Raw genomic sequence first — 14,525 nt, forward strand, 5'->3', positions numbered from 1 at the left:
TGCTATTACTTGCTTGCTCGGAGTCAATGCAGTGCAAGTATCTATATACCCAGAGTATATAGCCAGTCTTCATCTATTACAGCAGTGCTTGCATTTTTGGAACTAACAGTTTTTTCTATCCAATGTTAAATCACTTTTCAGAAAAATAACATGAATACAGCCGCCATTCCTCATGCGTAGCAAACTGCTATTCAATACTTGTTCCATGTTTTCCAACAGTTACCATGCAAGGAGACTGCAATCTGGTGATGTACGATACCAAAGGGACTGCCCTGTGGCAATCCAACACTCGCATGGCTAACTGCCAAGCCTGTTGCCTGACTCTGCAAGATGATGGCAACTTGGTCATTTACAGAGACAATAAAGAAATTTGGTCTGCAAGAAAAATAATATTCAAGCATCTGTTTTGAACAGGTTTGCTGACATGGCTCCTTAGTACCTGCACTGCCCTCTCTCAACAAATGTTTGAGTTGGAGCTGTATGCTCGGGTAAAGAGGAAAACCTTTTCAGTCAAACCTCCCACAGATCAAGCTCTTTGCATTTAACTCAGTATGCAGATAATATTGCATCTGTCCAAGCTAGTACTTGCACCTCCCTTTCTCAACAGATCTGTCCAATAAAGTGAATGTTATCCAGCTTTATAAGAACGGCCTCCAAGATGTCAATCAAAAGCCTAAATTGAAAGTTGTTTTTAAGAAACTTTCTACTGTAATCAGTTGTGTAGTTTCTTGCCTATTTGCTGTAATGACTATAATATATGTGCATGAAGTTACTCCAGTATAACTGCACTGACATTTTTGCCTATCGCACCTTTTATGGGCATTGGGGGGGGGGGGGGGGGAAAGCATTAATCCTGTATTGAATTGTAAGGCAGGAATTTGTAGTATTGCTTTACACAAGTATTTAACAATATGGAGGAGTGAAATTCCTGTAAGCCAGGCTGAGTAAGTCAGGTGACCACAAAACTGAAGAGAAGAACAAGGAGGGGAAATGGCAAATTTCTATAAGTGAAACAATTTTTGTATCATGACAGACATAACAAGCTTTGTTGTTTATTATTATTATTTATTATTATTTTTATTATTATTATTTATTTCTTAGATGCCCTTATCCAGGGCGAATTACAATCGTAAGCAAATACATTTCAAGTGTTACAATAAAAGTAATACTTTGTAACCTCTGCTGCGATCCAAGAATCTGGAGGAGACTCTCCAGCATGCTGTTTAGCTTTGCTCTTGCATATTACAATAAAGCAACTTCAGGTTTTGAAATCAGAGAGCAGGTGTGTGGCATATTTATTTTCCTACAATGTATTCTACTTATTCTACATTTACTATAATAAGTTATTAGTTCAGGCAACAGTAGCCGTACAATATACTGTCTTTAAGAAATGCACATTACTGAGCTGCTTCTACATTCATGTTGTAGATTCAAAAATCACTTCTTGGTACTTGCAACTCCCTTTCACAAATCCGTCCAATATAGTGAATGTTCTCCAGCTTTGAGAACGGCCTCCAAGATATATAAAATGAAAGAAAATATCTTTTAATCATTTAGTGTACAAGAAAACGGATTTTGAATCCAGAGGCTCTGATCCCAATTTCTACACTTGTTTCATTTTAAAAACAATATTAGGCCTATTATAAGGGTCGGCCTGTTTGTGTATATAATAATCAAAACACAGTTTTAAAATATAAATATTTATACCCCCCTGCCTCTCTCAGGACTGATCTGATCAGCTGGATATATTGGAAGGTGGGAAGGAGGCTCCTCTTTATTCCAGTCCACAGTTTTTTTACACAAACACAAGGAGTGCTGCAGTTCTGCTGATAAATTGAAAATGTATCAATTGTCACCCGACTCATCTAGTGTCATACGTTTTCCCCCTCTGAACATTTTGACAGTTAATTCACGATTTGAAAACTCCAAAGTCCAAAAGGATTGTATTATAAATTAGGATTCATTTTTTGAAATTGTATTGATAAACAATTAGATATAGGTGCCACTCTGATGTGTTAGAATCACTAGAGACATTCTTACACTAAATATCTACCCATCCATTATCACAGCCGCTTAATCCTTTAGAGGGTCCTGGTTAGCCTAATCCTGCAGGGGCGCAAGGCGGGACAACACCCTGGACGGGACGCCAGTCCATCGCAGGGTACCACACACACACACAGAGGGCAATTTAGAGTGACCAGTCAACCTGAACAGCATGTCTTTGGACTGTGGGAGGAAACCGGAGTACCCAGAGAAAACCCACAGGAACACGCAAAGTCCACACAGACAGACCCCTAGGGACGGCTAACCGCCACTCTACCGTGCCGCTACACTAAATATAATAGAAACAGAAAATCAGGTGCCACCTTTTAAATTATTACTGGCTGTTTATTTTGTATTTTTAAGGCTATCATAATGCATATATAGGCCATATACAGAAACTTAGATTTTATAGCAAGAAAATATTTACCCTATGATACTTACAGTTCTGAAACCGTAAAAATCAATCTAAACGCACCGCGTAGCACAGGATAATACAAGCAACTGGTCCCAAGCACATTGTCATAAACTTATAAACACTGCCATTGACTATTTAACCTATTTGGAAAATAACATAAGAACTAATAAAAAATGAATATGAAAACTGTGAAATCAGACCATAACAGTAACAGCTGCGGTGCGTTCAACTAGGCGAGCGCTCGCAGTGAACTATGTTCGGCTAGTTGAACGGTTTACTGAACATTCAACAAACATTTAAAAATTAAAAATCAACTTCGGATTTAGCTGCACTGATGGCTTCATTAGTCATATTAGACGAATTTACGGATGATAGCGACCTTAGTAGCATTCAGTTGGTTGAAATGTTTTAACGTAACGTCACTTAGATAAAAGCATCCGCCTAATAAATATTGTAGCGATCTACGAAATGAGCAAAGCGAGACAGGGATTCAGAGCTAACTCAATTTTTATTTGCCAACAAAGAACTGATCAACAGGCAATTGAGTCCTGCACTGAGTCCAGTCCTGCAGATGACTCTCCGGTTGCTACCAGCTGCAGCCGCGCTCTCTAATCTAGTTCTCTCCTATTTCTCAGCACCGTTCCGTTTGTCTCTAATCGAGGTTGCACGCAAGACAGAGGATGCCTCCCGTTTTCATTATGAAAAGCTGACTCCTCCTCTTTTCTCGCACCCCTCCAATCCCTTCTGCTCTTTTACTGCGTGACCCCCTGTTTGGGAGAGTGCTGCTCCCGTCCCCAGACAGACAGGATTGGCGCTCCAGTTCCGCCGCCGCTACAATATGTTTTATATTGAGTAGCCTAATAAAACATGAGAAACTCTACATGACTCCTGAAATAGTTTAATAATCGTATCATTTAATAGTGAAACCTACGACGCAATACATGACGTCCTGTAGATATTCTGCCATTTAATGCCGGTTCTGTGCAAGGCTGTGTTTTGAGTAGCCTATTTAAAATATTTAAATCATCCTTAGTCACTTTATTTAAAAGTTTTGGGCAAAGTATGTCGTTTTTTTGTTGTTGTTATTGTTTTTTTGTATTGGTATTCTTTTATTTGACTGGATTCTGAGAAATCTGGCTTTCTCTTTTTCTTCTTGGATTTCTATGGCGGTTAACACTAACAGGTAAGAAAAACAGAAGCCGGTGCAGCAACGGACAAAGCTGGTGAACTTAAGAACGTTTATGAATTTAAAAATAAGCGAAGCATCACTAAAATAAGTGCTTCGCTTATTTTAAATTCATAAACGTTCTTACATTCACTAACTTTGTTTTTTTTTTTGTTTGTTTGTTTTGCTGGTATCGGCCTGGGTTGCGGTTTAATTAGCAGCTTTGTATTTACTGCAGCATACTATCTTGCAACTTTGTATGTGCTGCGGTGTAAATCCTGCGGTTTAATGAGTAACTGTGTTTGTAACCATTTATAAACTCAAGAAGATCAACTAACCATTTTTTCTTTTTTTCTTTCTTTTTCAATGATGTAAACGGACCCTTATACAAATGAGATATTAGAGCACTTTAGACTAATTAGTTAACTGCCTCTTTAGAGTGTTCGTCACCGTTAGCAAAAGTTTGCGGCGAACAGACCACAAACACAAACAAGTTTGCAAACGCTCGCCCAGTTGAACGCACCCCTGGAGTGATCCGGACCACTGCGACATCACAGAATGCTACCACCTCTTCTCCTTTCCACCTGGACAAAGGGTTATTGTGACGGGCTGGAGAGAGTCAACACGCCCATTTATTTAATTGCCTGCTTCGATTTAATGTGTATTTTTAAAATGTATATTGGGTATTAAATGTATGGAATACTGACGGGTAAATATATTATTAAATGTTTGGTAAATGTTTATTTCAGTAAGTGAATGGCAGGAAGTAAATGTCTATTTCATAAGTGAATGGCAGTGAATGAATGATGAGGATTGCAATTGCAGATGATTTATGACTGTGAAGCGCGCTCAGGGCCAGAGTGAAATATAAATTTGACCGGAGGTCTCGTCCGCGGGTGCCCGACGGCTACCTGTGCGAGGCCGGCTGGAAATACATGAGCAGATACATGCATCCCAGTGCCGCAGATAGGACGTGACAGTGACCACCTCTCCCCGAAATGACGAGGCCGCCAAACCATGAATGAACAATGAAAAAGATTCAACTCTCTGCAAAGTGGCACTCTGCCACCTAACCCCCAAATATAGAAAATCAGCAGCTGAGACATGGCCCGCCCCCCAGAGCATGACTGCACCGAGGAAGAGAGCCCAGCCTCTCAAACCCGACCACACACCCAGCAGAACTACTAAATACGAACCCGCTCAGCACTCGGGTAAGGAAAAAACCCTACTCACACTCACACACACACACACACACATATATATATATATAGATACAGACGTGCTCAAATTTGTTGGTACCCTTACAGCTCATTGAAATAATGCTTCATTCCTCCTGAAAAGGGATGAAATTAAAAGCTATTTTATCATGTATACTTGCATGCCTTTGGTATCTCATAGAATAAAGCAAAGAAGCTGTGAAAAGAGATGAATTATTGCTTATTCTACAAAGATATTCTAAAATGGCCTGGACACATTTGTTGGTACCCCTTAGAAAAGATAATAAATAATTTGATTACAGAGATATTTCAAACTAATTAGTTTCTTTAATTAGTATCACACATGTCTCCAATCTTGTAATCAGTCATTCAGCCTATTTAAATGGAGAAAAGTAGTCACTGTGCTGTTTGGTATCATTGTGTGCACCACACTGAACATGGACCAGAGAAAGCAAAGGAGAGAGTTGTCTGAGGAGATCAGAAAGAAAATAATAGACAAGCATGGTAAAGGTAAAGGCTACAAGACCATCTCCAAGCAGCTTGATGTTCCTGTGACAACAGTTGCAAATATTATTAAGAAGTTTAAGGTCCATGGAACTGTAGCCAACCTCCCTGGGCGCGGCCGCAAGAGGAAAATCGACCCCAGATTGAACAGGAGGATAGTGCGAATGGTAGAAAAAGAACCAAGGATAACTGCAAAAGAGATACAAGCTGAACTCCAAGGTGAAGGTACGTCAGTTTCTGATCGCACCATCCGTCACTTTTTGAGCGAAAGTGGGCTCCATGGAAGAAGACCCAGGAGGACTCCACTTTTGAAAGAAAAACATAAAAAAGCCAGACCGGAATTTGCTAAAATGCATATTGACAAGCCACAATCCTTCTGGGAGAATGTCCTTTGGACAGATGAGTCAAAACTGGAGCTTTTTGGCAAGTCACATCAGCTCTATGTTCACAGACGAAAAAATGAAGCTTTCAAAGAAAAGAACACCATACCTACAGTGAAACATGGAGGAGGCTTGGTTATGTTTTGGGGCTGCTTTGCTGTGCCTGGCACAGTGTGCCTTGAATCTGTGCAGGGCACAATGAAATCTCAAGACTATCAAAGCATTCTGGAGTGAAACGTACTGCCCAGTGTCAGAAAGCTCTGTCTCAGTCGCAGGTCATGGTTCCTCCAACAGGATAATGACCCAAAACACACAAGAATGGATAAGAACAAAACATTGGACTATTCTGAAGTGGCCTTCTATGAGTCCTGATCTGAATCCTATCGCACATCTATGGAAAGAGCTGAAACTTGCAGTCTGGAGAAGGCACCCATCAAACCTGAGACAGCTGGAGCAGTTTGCTCAGGAAGAGTGGGCCAAACTACCTGTTAACAGGTGCAGAAGTCTCATTGAGAGCTACAGAAAACGTTTGATTGCAGTGATTGCCTCTAAAGGTTGTGCAACAAAATATTAGGTTAGCGGTCCCGTCATTTTTGTCCCTGCCATTTTCATTTGTTTTCTTATTTACAATATTATGTTGAAAAAAAATCAAAAGCAAAGTCTGATTTCTATTAAATATGGAATAAACAATGGTGGATGCCAATTACTTTTGTCAGTTTCAAGTTATTTCAGAGAAAATTGTGCATTCTTCGTTTTTGTGGAGGGGTACCAACAAATTTGAGCACGTCTGTATTTCTGTTTGATGGGTCTGCTTCATCTGTCTATGCCAAACCTTTTTTTTCATACAATTAATATAGACCATGTTCAAGTAATTGTAGCTGACACAATAATTCCACACATCTTCCTGCCTGAGTTCTGCTCAACTACCTCATGTTTTGTTCTGTGCATATTTTTAGTCGTACAGTTTATGCTTTCTGTCTGTGTGTAATACACTCTTATATGCGGTTTTCTAGTTTGAGAATTTTTTTATTTGTGTAGGATCATTATCTTTACAAGGTATAGCTCTGCTGTGACATTATTTCAATTAGAATGCTGGTAACCATGGTTTTGTGGCATGTTGAATATGATAAAGGTGTTTTGTTAAATGAGACGTTTCTCAATGGCATAGTCTTTTTTTGTTTTGTTTAAAGCATAAAGATCGACTTCACCCATTCCCTTCTTGAACTGAAAAATAAAGATTGAAAAAAATGATAAATTCTTTCTAAAATAAACGTCAATATTAATCGTCGATTTGGCAAAAAAATAAAAAAAAATAATAGCAGCAAGCCTCTGTATATGGAGTGTGTCAAAATGAAATCGAATAGCAGCAAGCCTCTGTATATGGAGTGTGTCAAAATGAAATCGACTATCAGCAAGCCTCTGTATATGGAGTGTGTCAAAATGAAATTGAATAGCAGCAAGCCTCTGTATATGGAGTGCGTCAAAATGAAATCGAATAGCAGCAAGCCTCTGTATATGGAGTGTGTCAAAATGAAATCGAAAAGCAGCAAGCCTCTGTATATGGAGTGTGTCAAAATGAAATCGAATAGCAGCAAGCCTCTGTATATGGAGTGTGTCAAAATGAAATCGAATAGCAGCAAGCCTCTGTATATGGAGTGTGTCAAAATGAAATCGAATAGCAGCAAGCCTCTCTATATGGAGTGTGTCAAAATGAACTCGACTATCAGCAAGCCTCTGTATATGGAGTGTGTCAAAATGAAATCGACTATCAGCAAGCCTCTGTATATGGAGTGTGTCAAAATGAAATTGAATAGCAGCAAGCCTCTGTATATGGAGTGTGTCAAAATGAAATCGACTATCAGCAAGCCTCTGTATATGGAGTGTGTCAAAATGAAATCGAAAAGCAGCAAGCCTCTGTATATGGAGTGTGTCCAAATGAAATCAAATAGCAGCAAGCCTCTGTATATGGAGTGTGTCAAAATGAAATTGAATAGCAGCAAGCCTCTGTATATGGAGTGTGTCAAAATGAAATCGAAAAGCAGCAAGCCTCTGTATATGGAGTGTGTCCAAATGGCCATGTCAATGAGATTCCCTCCCTTGCTGCATTGTATGTTTTTCTTATCTCAAGATTTGTCAATTCCTGATCAGGCCACGCTCAATATGGTGTGTTATTCAAGGACCCTTTACGAATTCACTGTGTGATCCGAGGGTAAAGACTTCCCTCCTCTATTGAGCTGTAACCCTATTTTTATGAAGACATTTCTATTGAACAATAAACAGGGCAATTACTATACCTTCAGTTGTTTAACCTGTTACTAAAATAAAATGAAGACACAGCCCCCCCCCCCATTTGTTTCTTTTTAAAATATATTTTTTCTCTTTAGATTACAGTGCACAAATAACCATGTAATTACTGTAATAATCCAAAACAGCTTCTCGAGTCAATTGTATTTCCCTTTTCATTTCGGAATATTCTTTTAAAAACTGTAGATAGGAGCATGTTATCATTTATGTCTTGTTGTCAACTAACATTTTGTTATTGTTCAACTTTGCTAAATGTGCACATCAGTACCTCTGACAGAAATCTGTACTGTAACAGTGTCATTGCTTGCAATTGCTGTACTAGATACATGCTAGAGGCTGCGCCCCCACCAGTTTAATTCAATTGTATAATAAATAACACTACACACAGGGTCACTTTCATTTTATTATTTAATAGCACAGAGAAGTTCTTAACAGTTTTAATACTGACAGCAGCATAGATTTGTTTATGGAATGGAATGGTATCATTGAACTCCCGACCGTACCATAACAACAAAAGAGAGAGGGGAAAATGAAAATAGTATTTCATAAATTAACAAATTATTATTAGTTTCCCCAGTGTTGAAGGCACAAACAAATAAAAAAATATTATCACTGATTACCAGTTTTAATCCAGACAGAAACGTAGATGTGACCCGTGTGTGCTGAACTATATATTCCATGTCTCCCTATTCAGTGCAATGGTACAGTCGCAAGTCCCTGCCTAGCAACAACGTCAGGCAGCAGTGACGTCAGACCGTTATCTTTGGGGTTCAGTTTCTGTAAAACTAGGAGCCCCAAAAAATATTAATACCCCGCTGCACATCTACACTCCTGGGACTATGTGTATGCCAAGTGTGGTTCCTTAATTTGCTATACTTTTTGAGATACAGGTATATTAAAAAAATGCTGCTTTTTGCCACTCTGTATCTCAAAAAGTATTCTGCCAAATGCTACCCCATTCACATGGTTTGATGAGCCTGCCAATCCGACCACACATAAAAATGCATATTGGTGGGATGTTACCTCCCTTTTGAGCTGCTTGTAAAACCGACTGCAGTGGCCTATTCATGTCGTCATGCTGGCCCTTATTCATGATGTTATTCATGTAGTATTCATTACCCCTATTAATGAAATTGATACCCCCCATAATAATAACCATATTCAGGTTCATACACAATTCATAAAGGTTGCAGGTAGTCATAGCCTACTTATACTACTGATTAAAATGCAAGCACAGCTGCTTTGGCACACACTCATTCTCACATTTATGCTAAAGCATGATTAAACACCCTTAGGCTGGCACATAGACAGGATTCCTTTCAAAAAATATCACTGGAGCATCACACTCAGTTTTGATTGGTATAAAGCAGTGGCCCTCGCTTCCAATTAGGTCCTGAATGATTTATAAGAAGGTTGATTCATTAATCTACAATCTGGTTGAAGCAAAGACCTGGACTGGAAGGACCGAAAACAAGGACCATTGTAACACTGCCTGGAATATTGATTTCTATCAGCTTCATCTGCATTTTCAAAACTGGCATTTATGTCTTTTCACTTAACCACAGAAAGCAAATGTATTGCCACATTTTGTACAGTGATACTGCTTCTTTCCACTGTGAATTTTCTGGTGTTGTTTTAGGCTTCCTAACTGAATGAAGCGCTTCCCACCATCAGTGCAGTGATATAGCTTCCCTCCAGTGTGAATTCACCTGTGTTTTTTAAGCTTCCTTAACGACTGAAGCTCTTCCCACAGTCAAAGCAGTGATGTGGCTTCTCTCCAGTGTGAGTTTGCTGGTGTGATTTTAGGTGTCCTAACTGACTGAAGCTCTTCCCACAGTCAGAGCAGTGATGCGGCCTCTCTCCAGCGTGAATTCTCTGGTGTCTTTTTAGGTTTCCTGAGAGACTGAAACTCTTCCCACATTTAACACAATGATACGGCTTCTTTCCACTGTGAATTCGCTGGTGTCTTTTTAGGCTTCCTGACATACTGAAGCAATCTCCACATTCAGAACAGTGGTATGGCTTCTCTCCAGTGTGAATTCGCTGGTGTTGTTTTAGGTTTCCTAACCGAATGAAGCTCTTCCCACAGTCAGAACAGTGATGCGGCTTCTCTCCAGTGTGAGTTCGCTGGTGAGATTTTAGGTGTCCTGACTGACTGAAGCTCTTCCCACAGTCACTGCAGTGATGCAGCTTCTCTCCAGTATGAATTCTCTGGTGTCTTTTTAGGCTTCTTAACTGACTGAAGTTCTTCCCACATTCAGTACACTGATGTGATATCTTTGGCAGGGATGTGTTTTCTGAATCCTTAAACAGCAAGTCAATAGACTCCTCTTCAATGCAGAAAGACTCCAGTTCAGTCTTTTCTTTAATGTGGACAGGCTCCAGTTCAGTCTCCTCTTCTTTAATGTGGACAGGCTCCAGTTCAGGCTCTTCTTTAATGTGGACAGGCTCCAGTTCAGGCTCTTCTTTAATGTGGACAGGCTCCAGTTCATTGTCTTCTTCTTTAATGTGGTCAGGCTCCAGTTCAGTCTTCTCTTTAATGTGGACAGGCTCCAGTTCATTGTCTTCTTCTTTAATGTGGACAGGCTCTAGTTCAGTCTCTTCTTTAATGTGGACAGGCTCCAGTTCAGTGTCTTCTTTAATGTGGACAGGCTCCAGTTCAGTCTCTTCTTTAATGTGGACAGGCTCCAGTTCAGTCTCTTCTTTCATGTGGACAGGCTCCAGTTCAGTCTCTTCTTTAATGTGGACAGGCTCCAGTTCAGTCTCCTCTTTAATGTGGACAGGCTCCAGTTCAGTGTCTTCTTTAATGTGGACAGGCTCCAGTTCAGTCTCTTCTTTAATGTGGACAGGCTCCAGTTCAGGCATCTCCTGTTTAATGCAGATAGGTGCCAGTTCCACAACCTCCTCCTGTTTAATGTAAACAGATTCCATCTTTGTTCCTTCACTTTCACCAAGATAAGGCAGTCCTGAAAACATAAAACGTTAGATTACTATCATAACCATGTTTCTCTCAAATAGAAATGTAACCATTACCTCATGGGAATTTATCCTTAAAGACACTGTAACCTGAATAGATCTAACAAAGACTGCTCATCAAAGCCTGTGATGTAGTCATGCCCGTCCCGAGGGCATAAATAGACTGCATGCACAGATCTCAATATCATTTTTCCTTCAAGACTGCTGCAATCATAGATGCAGTGACCTTGAAGGTTAATGGTTACATTTCTATTCAGGGAACCAGGGTTATGATAATAACCTAACATTCCCTATCAAGTATGAAATGTAACCATTACCTAATGGGTAGACATACCAAAGTTGTTACAAGGCAATTAATGCAGACAACTGGAATGCCACAAGCTCGACCCAGGCCGCCTTGCGCGCTACCATTAGGAACCCTCAGCACAAGTAGCTGGAGCTAAAAGATTTGAGGGAGAACTCACCTCTGTGTTTTTGCTGTAAGGGTCGAGCTCGAGGCCGCCCTTAACACTCTTGTTCCAAACCCAGGGATTTGTGGATCCACGACATTCAGCCGATAAGCGCAGGCGTGCAGGATGTGCCCACTTGGAAAGTCCCTCCAGACAGTGCCGAGACACTGTCAGCAGGCGGACATGGTTCAATGAGGGCTGAAAAACCCTGTTTTTGAACTAGGCTTGGAGAAGGCGCATGTGGAAAAGACTCAAAGGAAATGTCTGGGAAGCTACTGCCATAAAGCCCATAAGCCTCTGGAATGTCACTACTGTCAGAGACAGAAGCTCTGCTGACAGAGACGGGTGAGCCACTGGCACTGGGTGATCCAAAGAGGGTAACTCTGGATCGCCCATCTCCTCAGAGGCGGCAATGGAAAGCAGATTGTCTAGTTGCGAGCCTGTGCTTGGTGACCCTTGTTGCTCCAAGAGAACAGAGGGGGCTGGTGGAGCAGTACTGTGCCTTGCTGGGAAACAGCTTCCCAGAGCTTGTCCAGATTTTCAGAGTCCACTGATCTATGAGACCGGTGACCTTTTCTCCTCTTTTTAGAAACATGAGGAGGGGAGGAAAGGCAGAGGATGATGAGGAAGACCATGCCACTCGTTCAACTCTCCTGCTCTCCCATGGCACAGCGCCCTCAGACGAGGATGTAGCCAACCCCTTAAGGGATGATGCTGGGGAGCCCTGTCAAAGTGGTAAAGCCGTGGACCACTTCACGGAGCTGCGAGACACCCGTTTATCTAGCGTATGCTGAGAGAAGGACGTGCAGAACTCACAGAATCCGCGGCCTGCGAGTGGCCCTTTGCATGCTCCGGTCCCAAACAGGAAGAGCAACTGTCGTGCTTATCCTCTACTGAGAGATTGGCCTTGCAAATGTCACAAGGGTAAAACCCTGGCATGCAGCAAGCAGTAAACTCTGTGACAACTGCTGCTTCAATCTGCTCAAGCCGGCGCTTACCTATCTCTCTCTCTACTAATATATATTAGTACTTTGTAGCACTTGCCGCTAGAAGCTGCAGTCAAACAGCACATGTAGCAAAGTACTGTATTTAAAAAATATATAAAACAGCACAAGTCGAAACTGAAAGCGTCCGCTGGTCTTGGACCAGAGATGGTGTCACTGTTGTGTATCACAATCCCCCCTTTTTAACCGAGTCTGAATGGTGGTGATGAACCGAGGTGGAACAGAGCAGACAGTAAAATGAACCAAAATGAACCGATCGGCTCCCAGCCGCACAGTGACTGTAAAGTACCTTGCAAGGCACAGTTCAGTGAGTGTTCTACTCGGTGGTGGTACGCTCTATATAGTACCGTTCGGTGGTGGTTCAACACTCGGTGGTTTTAAACTCGGTCCAGTACCTTAGGTACGGTCCGGTTCAGTGGTACACTTCGTACAATTCGGGTACCCCAGTGCAGTAACCTCGTTCACTGTTTTGTACATATACTGTGTCAGGAACGGAGCAGGTCTGTGACCCACAGTTACTGCAGAAGCAGTATATAAGGCTGCCCACCTATATAGCTTTTGTCAAACCAACACAGCCCTAAGACTGGGGAAAGCCGGCTGTCAGAGCCCAAGGCAGCACGAAACACTGCGGGAAAGATTGCAAGCAATCAGACCCGACGCAGAGCTAGCCTAGCGACTGCGTAGTGAATCAGAGTGATAACCTTGTTCATTGTATAGATTTGTACCGGTGGGAATGGAGTAGGCCTGGACCTACAGTTACAATTAAGCAGACTATAGGGGTGCCAACCTATAGCGCTTCTGGCAAACCGACACAGTCGTAAGACTGGGGAAAGCCAGCTGTCAGAGCCGTGACAGCCTTCGAAATGGCACTGCATGCAGAGACCAGGGTGGCAACGAAACACTACGGGAGGGGCTGCGGACAGCAGGACCCGAAGCAGAGCTGAGCCCAGCAACTGCTAGTGAATCAGAATGGTATCCTCGTTCGATGTACAGTACACCGGTGGGAACGGGAGCAGGTCTGGACTCACAATTACCACGGGAGCGATCTATAGGGATGCCTACCTGCAAAGCTCTTGGTTAATCCAACAGTCCGAAAACTGAGGAAACCTACTATCAGAGCTCTAATAGTCTATACAATAATACTGCAAGCAGAACTAATGCGGCAACAAGACACCGAGGGAGAAACTGCAAGCAGAACTAATGTGTGCAACGAGACACTGAGACTCTCTCACCTCCTCTCTGCTCTCCCTCAGTGTCTGAACGGATAAAACAACGCGCTCCTACCACACTACAACCCGGACCTTTCAAAATAATACAATATAACAGCGCTCTGTAGTTTATAAACACATTGTAGAGCTCCATGCAGACTCTCTTACCTCCTCTCTGCTCTCCCTCAGTGTCTGAACGGATAAAACAACGCGCTCCTACCACACTACAACCCAGACCTTTCAAAATAATACAATATAACAGCGCTCTGTAGTTTATAAACACATTGTAGAGCTCCATGCAGACTCTCTCACCTCCTCTCTGCTCTCCCTCAGTGTCTGAACGGATAAAACAATGCGCTCCTACCACACTACAACCCGGACCTTTCAAAATAATACAATATAACAGCGCTCTGTAGTTTATAAACACATTGTAGAGCTCCATGCAGACTCTCTCACCTCCTCTCTGCTCTCCCTCAGTGTCTGAACGGGTCTGTCTGCCACAGAACGAGGAATATACCAATCACAAAATACAAACCGATCAGCGCGGTTTAACAATTCATCTAATAAGAACCGCAAAGGAAATTGTGATACCGGGGATCTTTTAATAAAAAATGAATATGACTTTCAATTTTAACATCATAATCGAGCTGTTTGTAGCTCTATATTGTAGCGTTCTGTGCTATGGGGATGAGACAGACTCGGGAGAGACCAGATGAGGTTCCACGTACTTTTATTTTTTTAATTTCTTTAATAACACAACGAAACCCTTTTTGGGCCGGGGTTCACGCCAAAATAACAAATAGCTGTCTCTCTCTCTTTTACACCGCAGACTCACCGACAAGCACTCTCTCAGCCGGTAC

The 14,525-nt window shown here is 41.7% G+C and overlaps 1 protein-coding gene across 1 annotated transcript; it reads right to left on the reverse strand.

Moving 5' to 3' along the window:
- Positions 1-9,082: 9,082 nt before the first annotated feature.
- Positions 9,083-14,272, reverse strand: LOC131696613 (zinc finger protein 570-like). Its single transcript, XM_059011905.1, has 2 exons — positions 11,469-14,272; positions 9,083-10,994 (listed from the first exon to the last, which is right to left on the reverse strand). Exon 2 carries the CDS (start codon positions 10,957-10,959, stop codon positions 9,757-9,759), a length of 1,203 nt encoding a protein of 400 aa, XP_058867888.1. The 5' UTR covers positions 10,960-10,994; positions 11,469-14,272; the 3' UTR covers positions 9,083-9,756.
- Between the last annotated feature and the right edge of the window lie 253 nt (positions 14,273-14,525).

Source organism: Acipenser ruthenus, chromosome 43 (genome assembly GCF_902713425.1).
Source record: "Acipenser ruthenus chromosome 43, fAciRut3.2 maternal haplotype, whole genome shotgun sequence".
NCBI lineage: Eukaryota > Metazoa > Chordata > Actinopteri > Acipenseriformes > Acipenseridae > Acipenser > Acipenser ruthenus.

Bases quoted from the DNA above. Each gene is read 5' to 3' on its own strand.
- LOC131696613 (XM_059011905.1), bottom strand. From the start codon at position 10,959: ATGGAATCTGTTTACATTAAACAGGAGGAGGTTGTGGAACTGGCACCT.